Source organism: Lissotriton vulgaris, chromosome 1_2, assembly GCF_964263255.1.
Source record: "Lissotriton vulgaris chromosome 1_2, aLisVul1.2, whole genome shotgun sequence".
NCBI lineage: Eukaryota > Metazoa > Chordata > Amphibia > Caudata > Salamandridae > Lissotriton > Lissotriton vulgaris.
In genome coordinates, this window is record NC_141686.1 from 293,322,673 (window position 1) to 293,339,384 (window position 16,712).

The 16,712-nt window shown below is 47.5% G+C and overlaps 1 protein-coding gene across 1 annotated transcript in view; it reads left to right on the forward strand.

Annotated features, from left to right (window-relative positions):
- Positions 1-1,080: 1,080 nt before the first annotated feature.
- The window catches only part of POLD4 (DNA polymerase delta 4, accessory subunit), a 201,655-nt gene continuing 186,023 nt past the window's right edge, over positions 1,081-16,712 (forward strand). The window contains exons 1-2 of the mRNA XM_086953265.1: positions 1,081-1,173; positions 13,284-13,398. Of these exons, the coding sequence (XP_086809391.1) occupies positions 13,299-13,398 (100 nt within the window). The 5' untranslated portion in view covers positions 1,081-1,173; positions 13,284-13,298. The remainder of the gene's footprint in view (positions 1,174-13,283; positions 13,399-16,712) is intronic.

Consider the following 16,712-nt stretch of genomic DNA (forward strand, 5'->3'; position numbering starts at 1 on the left):
TTAGAACACACCACAATTCCTAAAATGAGTATGTTACCATCAACAAATGATTTATATTGTAACAAAAAACCTGTTATCAGTCACCCTTTAATGCATTTCTATGGAGTCCATGTACCAGAGTCCTGTAAGAGCTGTCACGGCGTGTTATCCATGTTGTGGCCAGCCAATTAAGGGGAGGGGGGGCCACTGGGACCACCCACATGCCCGTTGGGGTCTGAGTGTGCTCACCCTGCCCGCTTACTGATTTTTTGTAATTCATTTGAAGGGCACAGGGAGCAGGCCCCTGAGACTTGTAATTGCAGCCAAAACCTATTGTTTAGGTTGTCACAAACTAATCAGAATTGACTAGTGTCCTTTAAATTGGCCAATCAGAGCATTTCTGGACACCAACTGGTCAGATAAACAATTATGTTAAAATCTGAATTTCTCAAAAGTGTAGTGTAGAAATCACTTCAGAACAGATTCACACAAAATGCACAATCTGTGTGCCAAGATCTAGCTTCCTGCCAAATGTAGTTTAATTCCATTTAGTAGATTTTTTTGCTGTAGCCCGTGTTAAGGAAGTCTATGGAAAATGTATGCGATTTTTTATTTTGCCCCCTCCCTCCCATCCCCCATAGATGTATTTTTTCATAAATAGTTGGGGGTACAGGTGCTTTCAGTCGGATTGTTGAGGTGAGGAGTCTGTCCAATTTTAGAAGGAATGTATACATAAACACTGACAAAAAAAACGTACAGTCTCTCCCTCTCTGTTTTGAAAGTCTTCAAAAATGTTGGTTCTTTTACAAAATATTGTGTTTTCCCTCACATGGCGCCCGTGCAATCCGCATTCGCCTCAGCACCGCCCCACAAGCCCCTCTCGTGTGCCCTGCCTGTTTATAATATGAGTTATTTAACATACCATGCCCCCACCCCACCCCCGCCCCTGAGGCTGTGTCATGTCTCCGCCTCTCCTCCTCCGTCCCTCCGCCCCCGGGTGTGCGCTTCTCATCCATCGGGCCCCGCCGTCCCTCCCCTCAGGGGTCACTCTCCCCCCTCGGGCCGTGTGATGTCCCCGCCTCTCCTCCTCCGTCCCTCCGCCCCCGGGTGTGCGCTCCTCCCCGCGGTGGGTGTCACTGGAGGCGGCACCAGGAAGCGGAGGAGCCGGGACCGAGGCCGCTCTCAGCGAGACAAGTAAATATAAACACCCTGGTCGTCTCATGTGACCCCTGTCTGCGGTGCCCGGGGCCCCTCGGGCCTACGGATCCCTTACCGTGGGCCTCTGACACCGACGGGCCTGGGTGAGGCCGGGATGTCTCTGTCTGGGGTATCTCGGGCATGTCTCTATGGGTGCCAGTCCCTGTGTGAGGGGTGTGCCTGCCTGGGGAGTCTCGGGCATGTCTCTCTGCATGCCAGTCCCTTGGTGAGGGGTGTCTCTGTCTGGGGCGTCTCGGGCATGTCTCTCTGTATGCCAGTCCCTGAGTGAGGGGTGTTACTGCCTGGATGTCTCTGTCTGATTGTGCCAGCCCATGGGTGAGGGGTGTTTCGGACACGTCTCTTCTTGTGTCAGTCCTTGTCTGAGCGGGGTGTCTCTGTCTGGGTGTCTCAGTGATGTCTCCGTGGCTGTGCCAGTGCTTGTCAGAGCGGTGTGTCTCTGTCTGATGTATCTCTGTTGTGTAAGGCAGTGTCAGACATGCCCCTGTTTATGTCACCCCCCTCCAACCCCCTGTCGAGTCTGTCCCTGTCCGAGAGGTGGGTCCATGTACCAGCCCAGTCTCACAGCAGTGTGACCTCTGTCTCGGCTGTGACAGCCGGTCTGACGTGCATCTGTTGTGTAAGGCAGTGTCAGGCATGCCCCTGTTTGTGCCCCCTTCCCCCTCTGTCGAGCCTGTCCCTGCCCCTGTCAGAGAGGTGTGTCTATGTCCCAGCCCAGTCACACCTGTCTAGCAGCAGTGTGACCTCTGTCTCGGCTGTGACAGCCGGTCTGACGTGCATGTGTTGTGTAAGGCAGTGTCAGACATGACCCTGTTTGTGCCCCCCCTTCTCGGTCGAGCCTGTCCCTGCCCCTGTCAGAGAAGTGTGTCTATGTCCCAGCCCAGTCACACCTGTCTCACAGCAGTGTGACCTCTGTCTCGGCTGTGACAGCCGGGCTGACGTGCATCTGTTGTGTAAGGCAGTGTCAGACATGACCCTGTTTGTGCCCCCCTTCCCCCTCTGTCGAGCCTGTCCCTGCCCCTGTCAGAGAGGTGTGTCTATGTCCCAGCCCAGTCACACCTGTCTAGCAGCAGTGTGACCTCTGTCTCGGCTGTGACAGCCGGTCTGACGTGCATGTGTTGTGTCACGCATGGTGAGATATGTCCTTCAGAGTCGGGCATGTTCCTGCTAGCCCAGCCCCTGCCTGGCTGAGTTATTATGCCAGGCTCACCACCGCCCTTTGTTTGTCTGTTGTGCCAGTCCATGCGTAACCCTCACCCACTTCTGAAAAACAAGCTTTGCAAAGTCAAAAGATCTGGCCTCACTAAGCGTGAAATGTAATTTATGACGATTTTTGTAGGCAGACACGAAAAAGTAATTTCGCAAAACATTGTTTTTTTTAAATGAAAGCGCGGCCCTGCAGCTATGGCACGCTATCCCCGGCAGTAAGGAACTAGTAAAGTACTGTCACTCAGGTCAGGACCACTGGAATTATGCGATTGTGCGGCCGCGACCATTTTTGCATAATTATAGGTCTGCCATGTGTTGGTGTGTACACCTTAAGTGCTCCTACGTAGTTGTGAGTCGTAGCACGCCGCATCCCGTAGAGGGGTGCGAAGACCCCAATGATGAAGCATGACACCAAGGGGCCTGTTGGTGTGTGAGGGGTATTCAAAACAACACTGTGTGCTCCCCACCATTGTATGGATCACTACCACTACCTGAGTGGATTCCGTTCTGTTTATGTAAATTGTCAGGGGAGACCGAATCCACTTTCCCTCTCCCTCCCTCCTTTGTTAGATAACAGTTGCCACATAATACATAATCTACCGCAAAATGTGCAGATTTGGGTTAAAAATAAAAGAATCTAGCTCTACGGTTCAAAAGTTGCTAATAAGGCAGCAGCGGATGTTGCAGGGCATTGAAAGGCTCTTTCCAAAGCTGGACTGGTCGTCTTTCTGTTGCTTAGTTTTATATTTGGGTGTTAGTCTGGTACTAATGATCTGCAACCAATGCCCAGAGAATATAACCTAGTTTGATGGAATAGAGAAGTAATACTATTACAAAATGTGCCACATTATGCAGCATATAATGGCTTTTCTTGCCACATAATTTACTCAACCCTGCTCATAGTGCAAGCCGGCTAATGGATGCAGCATTGCCCCATGCTCTACCGTGTGGTGGGCGGAAGCACGATGATTTACACTTGAACAGACCAGTGGATGAAGAGGGCTACCTGAAAGCCTATGTCTGCATGTATGTTTATCAAGAATTTTGGGAGAATATGAGGCTGGCAAAACAGCTGAAGTTTACTGTAGGCTAGACCTAAAAACAGCGCCATGTGTCCCAGAGGCGTGATGGGTGTTTGCTTCTGCTTATTCCACCAACGGGTGTGTGAGTATACTCCACAACGTATGAAGTGGTTAGTACTTCTATTATTGAGGTTACTCATGGAGTGCGTCTAACACACTCCAAACCAGGGCTTTAAGTGGGCCGGGTCTCACCAGTGCTGAGCACCGGCAGTTCTTTAAAGAGGGCCTCGAAACGGGTCTCTATCGAGCTCTGTTTGTTCCCTGGCACAGGCAGTCCGTTTTTTTCTGGACTGCAGTGACAGCAGGCACATCGATGTGCGCGTGCTCATACGGCTTACTTCTCACTAGTGGAGAAGTTATGGATTGACCTCGTGCCAGGTGAGCTTTGTGTAGGGGAAGGGACATTTTTAGCTTACGTGTTTTTAAGCCACACCCTTAATTACATTGGCCACGCCCCTTTGAGAGACCCCCAAGTTTTTTCATCCCACTTAAAGCCCTGCTCCAAACTGAACACCGCCGCTTGCCTTGCCCAAGGTTTCATAATGATACATGACAAGAGTGGTCCAATCGGAAAGATCCACTATGTGAATAAGGTTTGAATGAATAAACGTATCCTAAATATTATTCTATGGCCCCAACCCATGAAACTCAAGGATGGGAGTAGGTCCCCTTTCTAACATCAATCGAGAGTTTGCTTATATTATTGTCAAAATCTAACATCACACACACAGGAAACACATTTGAAGGTATACAAGATTCTGTATTTTGAGAAACACCAAATGTAGGTGCAATATATACATATATGGTTGCTCCAAAGAGATAAGTGAAGGGGTGCTCAGGAAAGAAGTGCTTGTTTGCGAAGTTTTAGGATAGAGAAGGTAGATTTATTACATAGATTATCTTATTTACAGCATAGCCTGTTCGTATATACTTATTATCCAAGATAAGTATGCTCACATCAAGACAGAGGTAGTTGTATTATTCATAATTGTCCCTTTGGGGAGCCATTTGACATTATAGGCTGTGGGAAATTATGACGTTTCGACCCGACAAGATGTGGAAGGATGGGGACTAATCAAAGCCTCAATAGCGGGTCTTCATCAGGACTGGATAACCATTTGGAAAGGGGAGCAACCTGTAAACTATTCCAATGTGAATACTGCAGAATTGATCATGCAATTGACGGGGGGGCCTCCTGGCTTCTGCAGGGGAGTGGAATTAATCCTTAAGGAAAATGGAAGCTGTCAGCCTTAAATTGAGAATGATATGCAGGAGTCAGTTGATATCTATAGGAAAGTACTCCTTTTGGTATGGCTACACCCCATATCTTGCCTGACTCTGAATGCAACTTAGGCTGAATGTGCACTGGGTTCCTGCTAATCAGGTTCCCAGTGCCTGGGTTCTTCCCCAAAAACTGATTTTTTTCCCCAAAATGGGCACACCTCTGGCCCACATATAAGTCCCCTGTAAAAGGTGCCAGTGGTACCAAGGGCACTATGAGCAGAGGGGGTCTCTAAGTGCTGCAGCATATATTATCCCACCCAAAGAGACCACTCACCAAACACATGCACACTGCCACTGCAGCTTGCGTGCTTTGGTGCAGCTCAAAGTGAAGAGTCGTCCTGGCACACATTCTTGCGTGCCAGTCCTGCCTGCACTGCAAGAGGCATGGTTAAGTAACCCCTACAGCTGGCCTTATAGCCGTACGGCAGGATGCACTATATCTATATCTGCATGGGCAGTTATGCCCTTTTATTTAAATTTATTTAAAGTGATTTATATAGCGCTGGCTAGACCCGAAGGTATCAGAGCCCTTTACATAAGGTTTCACATAGTTGCAATCATACATCAGTTACAAGTTACCAAAGATACCAGTAATAACTTTTAAGGAGCATAGAAGAAAAGGAAAATGGAGTGAGGAAGGGAAAGGGGGTAGGGGGTAGGGGAAAAAGGGGTAGGGTATATGAAAGTACGGAAAATCTCCTACCTGAGCAGAAAACTGTGCCGACATTTCCAAGCTCTCTCCTTTTCCTGGTGCTGATGTGGGGCAGATTTGGGGTCTAAAGATGAAGATAACTGCACAGACAAGGGCTCATTCCTCCTCTGCATCACTTCTAGTGCCTGAGTCCATTCGTAGGCATTGTACGTGCATAGTGAGACTGTACTGAGCCCATGGGCTGGGAGCTTGTCAATACAAGTGCCACAGCTCCATGATGGCTTTACAGAATCCCAAGATGTTTGGTACCAAACATCTCAGATTGATGAGCCCACACTGACGCAAGTGCTGGATTCATTAATAAATGCACTCGGAGGGCACCCCAAAAGTGCACCCTGAAAACCTACCTAACCGCTAGTGTGTGGCTGACTGGTTTGCACCAGCCTGCCACTTCCAGACATGTTTCTCTTCCCCTGAGGTGGGAGCTCTTGTGGGTCAGAAACAAAGTCTGCTATGGGTGGAGGTGCTTCACACCTACCCCCAAGCAGGAGCAGCATTTAAGGGTAGTGAGCCTCAAAAGCCTCCTGCCCTTTGTTATGCTATCCAGGCCTCTCCAGCTAGTAGAGAGGCCTGCCCCTCTAACCAAGCCCACTTTTGGCAGCATCGCCGGCGGGGAAATTAATATGCAGGAGAGGTGTGTCCCCTCTCAGCCAGGACCATTCCTTAGGTGTTTTAACAATTATCTGTAGCACAGGCCATCAAATAATCAATAATATACAACAATTAAACACTTGGATTCCCAAACTTTTTTTGTGCTTGTCTTTGTCTTTATTACTTTACTCTTGATCACATTCTTCCACTCCCTTGTGCCAACGCGTTTCGTCGTCTTTGGGTGTGTACCCACGACTTCCTCAGGGCTTCCATATCTTTAGAACGCCAATTTCCTGTCCTCGCTGTTTGCATAAGCAAATGCCGGACCCTTCATCCATTGTGATTTACACAGGCTCTACAAAGTGGGGAGACCTCCTTGGGCGGAACCAGTCTTTCCGCCATGGTTTGCCGATCCCTAGAGTACGGGGAATCTTTTACTCTCTTTGCGTGTCTTCCAGTATCCAGAGACTCTGGATACTGGAAGACACGTGAAGAGAGTAAAAGATTCACAGTGGATGAAGGGTTTGGCGTTTTTGTGACTGTGGCACCGTAGATTAATAATATACTTGCTGAATAATCGAGTGCATGAGAGATTGTGGAGAAGCCGGATCTTTTTAACGGAGCATTAGATTTGAACAAGCCGATTAATAAGTATAAAGTTTGAATTAACAAAGGAGAAAAGAATACAAAGAGGATTTGGGGATAAAACTTCCTGCTTATGGAAACTGCGAGGACAGGGAATTGGCGTTCTAAAGATACGGAAGCCCTGAGGAAGCTGTGGGTACACACCCAAAGACGACGAAACGCGTTGGCACAAGGGAGTGAAAGAATGTGATCAAGAGTAAAGAAATAAAGACAAAGACAAGCACACAAAAAAGTTTTGGAATCCAAGTGTTTAATTGTTGTATATTATTGATTATTTGATGGCCTGTGCTACAGATAATTGTTAAAATTGTATTTAATTGTGGATTGAGCTATAGGAGGGATTGGGTGTTTACTCTCCTTTTCTGTGAGCACTGCTAGAAGGGGGACACCGGAGGATTGTTTTGAATTTATGATAATTGTGTGTAAATTTTACATGAGCGCCCCCTACTTTAGTTTCCATTCCTTAGGTGGCGGGCGGATGTGACCCCCTTCTTTGAAAATCCTCCATATTGGTTGCGAGGATTTCAGCCAATAGGATTAGGGGTATGACTGACCCCTCCCTAAAGGGAGGAGACGTACAAGGGATGTTGTCACCCTAAAGGTAAGTACCTGCCAGCTAAATACCTGGCTGCTACCTGCCTGCAACTGTAACACCCCTAAATTGAGTATTTAAGTGCACCCCTGAACCTTGATACTCAGATTCCTGGTGACCTAAAGAAGAAGAAGCAAAGAGCTCTTCCAACAGTGAAGACTCCAGATGACAACTGACTTGACCACAGGCCTACTGGCCTGTCTGCAGCTATCGAAGAAACCTGCTCCAAAAAGCGATTTGTCCTGCGGGCCCAGCGACCTCTAAAACCTTGGGAGGACTGCCTGCCTTAACCAAAGACCAAGAACTCCAGAGGACAGCAGCCCTGCCCACAAAGAAACCAATAAGAGCTCCAGTGCCCTGCTGAACCGCACAACCAGACCTCCGCACAATTCGAAGTGGCCTACCGGTCCAAAGAAGGTTCCTCAGCAGTCCTGAGCTCGAGTCCACCCCACAATGACCTCTCCTAGACTTCACGATGATGCCTGCAGCCTCAACACGTAGGACCCCCTACCGTGACCGGCTCAGGTAAGGATCTTCTGACCTCAAAGGACACCCCTGCACCTGCAGCCCCCCAGGCCTTGGGGAGTCTGACTAACAGTGCCCAGGTGTCCTTCAACATCCCAACTTACCTCAAGAGTCACTAGTTCCATTTGTCCAGCTTCCTGATCCGAGCCTGCAACCTTTGTTTGAAATCTTCATTCGCCATATGCCCGATATTCTGTTGGCACTCTGCACCCGGTTGCCTCTGTGCGTCTGAGGGTGTATGTTTGGTGCTGCCTCGTGCCCCCCGTGTTGGCCGAAACCCCTGGAGAATGACACCCAACTCCGATTTACCAACCTTCAACCGGTACCTCTTTGAGTTGCCCCAGTCCCATTGATTATCATTGGTACCAAGTGGCTGAATTTAACCTCTGCACCCAGACGCCCCAGAGCCGCTGGTGGTGCAGTCTCTACACTTACCTGACTGAGGGTCAACAAGGTACTTGGTAGAGTACCTAGCATCTCACAAAAAGTGAAGGACTGTCCTTACAAACCACCAGGTGTCATATGCTTCATCATTGGCCATCCTCGCTCTCTAGAAACTTGGTTTGGTAGAGAGCGGGCCTACACCTGGAGACATGGAGGCACTTCTAAATCTGCTTATATTTATGTCACAGTTCCCTCAGGCAAAGTTATAAGGTTCAGTAGACATGTGCGAAGTTCTTAAGTAACCTTTTGGTAGGGTTACATATGTAGTCTAAGGGGTTTTTCATTTCGCTCAATCTTTCACAAGCAGGTCCTTACAGTATCAAAGTCCCCCTTCGACTCTGGGAAGGTGGGAAGGACTAACGCAAGTGAGGGATGAAGAAGAAGTGGAAGGCAAATCAGGGAGGGCAGACGCAAGATAGAAAGAAGGAAGACAGAACAGAAAAAGCAAGGCAGCAGAGAAATGAGGGGAGATGGAATGAAGAACTTGGAGCGGTAGAGGGAAAGTGCTGTAGGGCATAGAGGAGGAAGGGAGAAGTCGGAATCTGACCACAAATCAAAGTAAGGAGCTGATAGACTACATATTTTTCTTACTATGATTGAACTTTCGTACTTTTTTAATTTCTGAAAAATTGTGATTCATTAGATGCCTACATCTGGCATTTGACATTACAGAAGGTCCTGTGGTCCAAGGAAGTTGTTGTTGCTGCTGAGAAATTCCGAGGAGCAGTAGAATCTAGACCTTTTGCCCTGGGCCTATACTGAAGTAGTGTGGGGCCTCCCAGAACTAGAAACCGTGGTCTGGGGTCTCAGAAACTGGCCTGAAAAGGCTGGAGAGTTTTCATCAAGGTAGCAGTACTTCAACAGCTGGGACTCAACAATAGTAGGGCTGCTCAACAGACATATAGGACTCAGGTCTTCCTTCGCTTCTACGGATTCTAATCTTGCACCACTACAGGGCCTACATTTTGGAGTCGGAAAGTATGGTGAACCACCAGATTATATTCAGCTGCATTAATTCATGAGTTAGTTACTTACTTACTGTCTGTTCTGCGGACTGGCATGTAGGGCAGCAAGAAAGGACCCCTCTTCTGTCTGTCTTTGGCAAATGTCTGTACGGTGCCCCAGCTGTAGCTCAGGGTCTTCATTGCAGGTTCCACCGTTCACTCTGGTATTCTGTGTCATGGCTCTCCTCTGTTTGCCCTCTTGGGTCCAGTGTAGAGCTGGTCTTGTGATGGAGTCATGTTCTGGTATTCTGTGTCATGGCTCTCCTCTGTTTGCCTTCTTGGTTCCAATGGAGAGCTGGTCTTGTGATGGAGTCATGTTCTCTTCTGATGGTGTGTCCTATCCATCTCCATCTTGTTCTCATAATAATGGTGTCCATGCTCTTGTGCTTGCATCTGGTCAGCAGTTCCTTGTTTGAGATGGTTCAAGGCCAGAAAAGGCACAAGATTCTTTTTTGTCTCCAAGTTTTATATAGCGTGAACTTGACCCAAAGGTTTCAGAGCGCTTTACATGAGCTCCAGTTGTCTTACAGAGGGACACATTCATTTTGTTAGGCACTGGGAGATACAGTTATTTGTCCAGAATCACAGGATGTTGAGTGTCCCTGCCAAGACTCGATCTCGGTTCCCTAGCTTCGTGGTCAACCGCTCTAGTCATTAGGCCACATCCCCTCCTCTCATCCTCTCTTCTCAGGTTGCTGGTGTGAAAGGCATACGGTTTGGTGATGTCGGCAGTATTCCGATCCATACAAGAGTGTGGACAGAACGCAGCTCTGGTAAAGCCTCATCTTGGTGTTGGCTCCTGTACTGAGATGACCTCCACACCATGTTCAGCATCCTGCAAGCATTGCTGGCCTTCTTCAGTCTGCTCTTGATGTCACTGCCTGCCTGTCCGATAGTACTGCCTCTGGAGGTGAACTCTTCAGTCATGGCAAGGTCCTCTCATCCACCTTGATTGATGAAGGGTTGAGGATGTTGAGTGGGTCGTGAGGCGTTGGTAAATTAGGCCTTAATCCTGGCATACCTCATCCATTAGGCTGAAATCGGATTTTAATTTCCTGTTTTTCTAATGGAGTGTTTTTAGTATTTGCTGTAACTATTGTTCTTTACATCCTATTACTTCATTTTGTGTCATTTTACTAATTATATTTTTACACTTTATCACTAGCTTGGTTTGGACATTCAGGCTTTGGGTCCGATGCATGATGTGCAGGCAGGTCGTAAATAGTGGGTACAACTTGTGCTCTAACGTTTTGTGGCCTCCCTGGCACATTGCAATGTAACCTAAGCAGTAACAGGTCGCATTGCGAAATTTTCATTCAAAGAGGATCACAAAAGTACCAGCGTAATGAATAATAATCAGGCAGGACACTGTAGTGACTCCCTGCTGCGAGTTACAAACACAGGATGGTGGCCTGTTAGGGACAGCCGACTCCATCACTGGGCATGTGCTGGCATGCCTAAATAGAAAACTTTTGTTTTACCTAGCCAGTGCCCATTTTAATGGACGGGTCCTGATTTAAAAATAAAGCAGTTTGGGAAGAAATTGGAGGGCGCCCACAGTGCACACCCTCTGGTAGCTTGGCACAGAGCAGTCTGGCGAATCTACAAAGGCAATGTGTATAGTACTTGTGCAACACACACTGACACACAGTAACACAATCAATACACCACAAAAAAGACTCCTCGCTTGCCCCGCTTACCATGTACCTAGATTGAAATGGATTAGGCCCATTTGTTGTAGGCTAGGAATTAAAGGGAGTGCTGAAGCCCTGAAGATATTCCGCACTAATACTTCTGAGCTGGTAGTGGTTGGCCTTGCTAAATTTCTTGGGTGGGCATGGGTCATTCGTACTAGGAACGGAAATGTATTTTAACCTTGAAATGATCTTAACACAAAATGATTGTTAATGTATTTTTGTACTGCTAAAAGTCTTACCATACTGTTTAATATTCCTTTTAAAAGATGTTTTGTAATGATGAACTTTTTGTCAAAATTTTATATTTAATGTTCTTGATATTCCGGTCTTTTATGATTTTATTATCGAAATAAAGACTTATGAACTGAACTGACTCCACACAAGATCAAAAATATAGATTATATGTTTAGGAATACATCAAGACCAAAACAATAAAAATCCAATAGGTAGAGCCAGAGTTATGATTGTTCAAAGAATAAATCAATAAAAGTGATTAGAAGTCAATAGCTCTAAAAGGTTACTTTTGGTCTTGCTAGACCGGGGTAAATCCAAAGTTCGGGCCGAACGAGATTGAGCGCATGTTGGATACAGTTCCAAACAGGGCCACCTGAAGTTCTACCTTCTCAAGCTGAGCAAAGTGCCCAGTTCGTGGGGGAGACAGTCACAGGGACCAAGTAGAGCATCGCTAGTGATGATCCTGTGGGCGCGAAGTTTCAGTCTGGTGTTGCGAACGGCAGACGAGGCCTCGCGGTCGATGGCGGCAATGGTTGCTGTGCGAGGACCCAATGCTGAGGCGGCTTGTTCTGTTCCTTCGAGCAAGCAGTGCAGTCTCAGTGCCAACGGCCTGTTTGCGGTCGCAAAGGCGCTGGTGCACTACCCACGATGAGAAAGATAAAGTTCGGTTCTGGCCACTCTGTCCAGTTACCATAAAAATATAAAAGCAGCTTGTAAAGCCCATATTGCATCTCAATTATCCCAGGCTGGCAACGTCCCTAAAACCTTGCATCACATTCTCCAGTCTTTTAATCAGCCCCAAGGCCTGTGAGAACCCTGAGGCGCCCACGCAAGCGCTATGTAACGATATTGCACTATGTAATGTAAATTGCATTTATATGGCGCATAAATCACCCGAAGGTCTCAGAGCGCTGGCACGTCCACCAGGCAGCGAGCAGGGCATGTGATCAGAAAAGCCAGGTTTTGAGGTCTTTACAAATTTACACAAATTTGGATCCATTAACATGTTACCGAATCACAATTTGGGTTTTTTAAACGTTGAAAAAGGCCATTTTGTGGCCGCAAGGCTCTAGTTAGGCAATTGTGAGCATAAATCCCTTGGTACATCAGGACCCTGTTGTCCAGCATCCAACTAGTGTGACATCTTTGTATTCACTTCCCACAAGTTTTTCTCAAGGTCTGTGCCTTTGAAAGGTGGTGACGTAAGTCAATGATATCCGAGTGTCCTCTTCTGAAGTCTGTGAACTTCAAGTGTCGTCTTTCAGTCGTTGTGACCTCTGAGAGATCTTGTATGAAGGATGTTATGCTGCTTTGTCTCCTTCTGAAGTCTGTGACCTCCGTGTGCCCTCTTTCAAAGCCTGTGAAGTTTAAGATCTCTCTACTCGAGTCTAACACCTGAGTATTCTTGTTGAAATACCTCTGAGTTTGGACCTATTAGAGCCATCCCCAAGGTCTGTGGTCTTTGGCCACCCCCTTCCAATGTCTGTGATCTCTGAATGCCCTTGTTTAAACAGTGCTTAGTTTGTAATAAAATAAGTGCCAGGGCCCTCGTCAGGAGGCCACTGCAGCTTGCACCGCCCATGCCAATGACAGTACCTACACAACTACTAACCTTAACGCTCCTACCAATGTGACACTTCAAATTCTTCCAGGCCCCCAAAGTTATAACAACGGATTGAGCAGCAGGTATTAGTCCCTTTTAATGTATATTGAGTTATTAAACAACTGTTGTTCTGATCACCTCTTAAACACACACAGCGCCATCATGAGGCAAACTGTAATAAGTGCTGGTTTTCACAAGTAAGTGCCTGTGCTGAGCACCGGAACCCCCCGGCTCAAATTGAGCACTGCGTTGAAGGACCATAATCTCCATGCGTCACTAACAAACTCTGTCACATCTGAGTGCCCTCTTCCAAAGTTTGTGTTTTCCGAGAACTCTAGTCTGTATCCTGCCTGTTCTCCCTTGCGCCCTCTTCCAGAGTCTGTGACCCCCTGAGGACCCTCTTGTAGTCTATGTAACTTTAAGTGTCCTGTTACCAGGCCCATGACTGATTCCTCTTCTTTCCGCAGTCAGCAGCTAGTGCCATGAGTCGCAAGAGCCTCATCACAGATTCCTACAAGGCAGTGAAGAGGCCGGAGAGCTCCAGGAAAGGAGCGAAGCGAGAGGAGCATGTTCCGGAGACTGGTAAGAACACTATGTGGCTAAATCAGGATCTGTGGAATCATGTAACAACGAAGGATCCAAGTATGCGGCAGGGTTGACACAATTATGTGGCACCATCTGTATCAGTATTATTTCATTATTTCCGCACTTTAACATTTATCAACCCCTTCGCCGCTGGACTAATTCCCCTGCGATGCGGGGGGAGGGGGCCGCGCACGACGCCACAGTGCTTGTGACGAGCTTGGCTCGTCATACAGCACCGTGGCGCTGTGCTCATGACAAGCTCAGCTCGTCTTGAGCACAGCACCATTGTGCCTCATGACGAGCTGAGCTTGTCATGAGCGCCCAAGGGGTTAATACTGTCTGGGTAAAATTGCTCCTCATTAGTACCAGTTTGACACACTTATACAACTAACTTTTGATCTGTCTGAGGTAGAAACCATTTTTTTTGTGAAATATTCAAAATCTGCAGCAGATACCTGATTATGAACCAAATGCTGCAATCCAGGATTATGTGGAAAAAGCTGCGGTTGTAGCTTGTATAATCCCAGTTGCCCTGGGCTAAAGCAGAGTGGAACAGATACACCAGTGCAGGACCGGCTTTAGCGCTGGTGGCGCCCGGGACGACAAGCTCCATGTGGTAATACCATGCACAGAGTTCTGGGGTCCCCAAAAGTGTATACGGCTCAATGAAAAACCCAAAGTGCTCTAATACTGGTAATGTGGGTGAGGAAACAGCGTTTACAATGCTGTCATTACATTGCAGTACTATTGAAACGCGGTCATTACAATGATCTCATTAGTACGCAATGCATTTACATCGCAAGTCATTAGATCGACTTGCTGTAGGGGGCGCCAAGGTATTGGAAATGAATTCCAACACCTTCCCTACTGTTGCGCAAACTGGAGTAGGAATAGTAAATAATAATATTCCTAAGTCCAGCGCGCCCCCTACAGCAAGTCGTTCTAATGACTTGTGATGTAAATGTATCACGTACTAACAACGCGGTCATTGTAATGACCGAGTTGTAAAAGCAAACAAGCAAGCAAGCAATGTAATATATTGCGTTGTTATGTGCTATATTCATGTGGGTGAGCAGCCTTAGGCCTAACACAGAGGAGTGTAAGAGATTTATGGCACAACAATGATCAACTATGGACACATGTCTCAAGGAGATCCAGACCAAGGCAGCAGAGGCTGGGGGTCGCATTACCAAGGCAGCAGGCCTTTGAACTTCCCTTTTCAAACACTGGCCCATCCTGGGGGAAGAGACATGACACCTCTGCCCAGGCAGTGCATTGTTTCTGGTCCCAGAAAGCGGGGGCTCTCTGCCCAGGGGTTCAGAAACATGTGTGGTGGTGGCTGGCTGCCTTCAGCCGGTCCGAGACCACACCAGTGTTGGTAAGGATTCAGAGGGCACTTCTCATGTACCCTCAGGGTACCTAGTAGATAAATCCCACACTGGGATCAATGTGAATTTATTGTAAGGAGTAGTTTGGTCGCAAACACTCCTGCATTCAGTGAAGCCATCATGGTGTTGAGGAACTCGAGTTGCCGAGTTCCCAGCCCATGCATTCTCAATGGCTTCCCTGGCACTTACAGTATCAGAAAATGGGGCCCAATATTGTAAGGGCATTTCTGCTCGTGCAGATATGCTCTTACCTGTAGTATTGTGCATCTTTCCTTAGGGCTGTGAGGCCTGATAGAGGTGTAACTTACCTATGCTGTCAGGCAGTGTTAGCTAAAATGGCAGGGTGCTATGTCGACTTTGTCGTTTTCTCCCTCAAAGGGGCATGCAGGCTGCAAAGACAGTATAATTGTCCCAGTGAGGGGGGTCCCAGGGGACCCTCTTCGGCTCCCAGGCCCTAGGTACCCAGGGTACCAATTACTAGGGACTTACAGGGTTCTGAAGTACCGATTGGGGGTTTATTTTAGGGAAGGAGCACTGGCACAGGAGACCTGGGTGGTAGAAATCCTTTGCACTACATTTGAAACCACATCAAAACCGGCAAAAAATGGGGGGCTAACCGTGCAATAGAGGCACTTTCACCTCCCCCCTCGATAACCTCTCCTCGTATTCCCTCACTACCAGACAGTAAAAGTGCCGCTCATCTCACTATAGCCCCTCTCTCATATACATTTAATTTGTTTTAAAGCGCTGGTAAAGGCTGGCTTTACTAATTCACTCAGCGATCAACATAAAATACAGATCTGTTCTTTGCAGCAGGCACATTAACGCTCTGCGCTACTTTATGCCAAGTCAAAACTGCCACTAGACAAAGTTATGACCTTTCTCCAGCAGGAACAATAATCACTAGAGTTATCTTGACATTTTTATTGCTGCCTGAAACTGTACCACAAGGAACTCTGGAGCAGGTGCTTTTAAATTGTAAGTTATGTTAAGCACAGTGCCCCCCTTGAGGTCAATGGCCCCCGCGCCCAAATCAGCACCCAGATCGCACCGCCCTAAGGCTGGCTCATCAGTGTGTGCCAGAGGCTGCAGCCCGGGCCACGCACTCAGTGTCTTGTACTCAGGTTCCTTGCTCTTCAGATTTCCAAGGACTAGGAAGCCTGGTTCTCTCTCACTGCCAAGGACAGATCGTTCCACCACTTCTCTGACGTTTCTAGTTGGAAGGCCTAACTCCGGCTTTGACTTATTGCCTTAGTCTATTCCCCAAAAAGAGTACACGACAACAAGGCTTAATTCAAGAAAAATGATCACTGGACCTTCATGCTACTTGCAATGATGAGTGGAGGATGAAAAGTGCACCCTGAGAAGAAGGGTTAGATCCAGATTCTGTTACACCACTGGAGGTGCCGTGCTTATACAAGACTCTACAACCTCGAGAGTGCCTGATATAGACTTTGTTGGATGGGATACTCCGGCACACATCTGGCGGATATCCCTTCCACTGTATTACAAGTGCCCTAGGATAGAATGTAATTGTAACATGGTGGACGTGATATCCGTCACGTTTGCGACAGAGTATCCCATCCGCCAAAGGTTGAGGGCCTGATTACAGTCTTGGAGGATGGGATACTCCTTCACAAACGTGACTGAAATCCCAACCGCTGTTTTACGAGTTTCATAGGATATACTGTAATTCTTACACAGCGTACAGGATATCGTCATGTGTGTGACCGAGTATCCCATCCGCCAAAGTCTAAGGGCCTGATTACGATCTTCGGTACAAAAGGGGGTGGTGATGGACGGAGCATCTGAACCAATCAAACACTCACACCCAGTCAAAAGATCTGGGTTTAATCCATCACCGTTCTTTAGCCCACTCTGCCACCCCAGTTCAGACATGGCTATATGCAAATCAGTCTGACC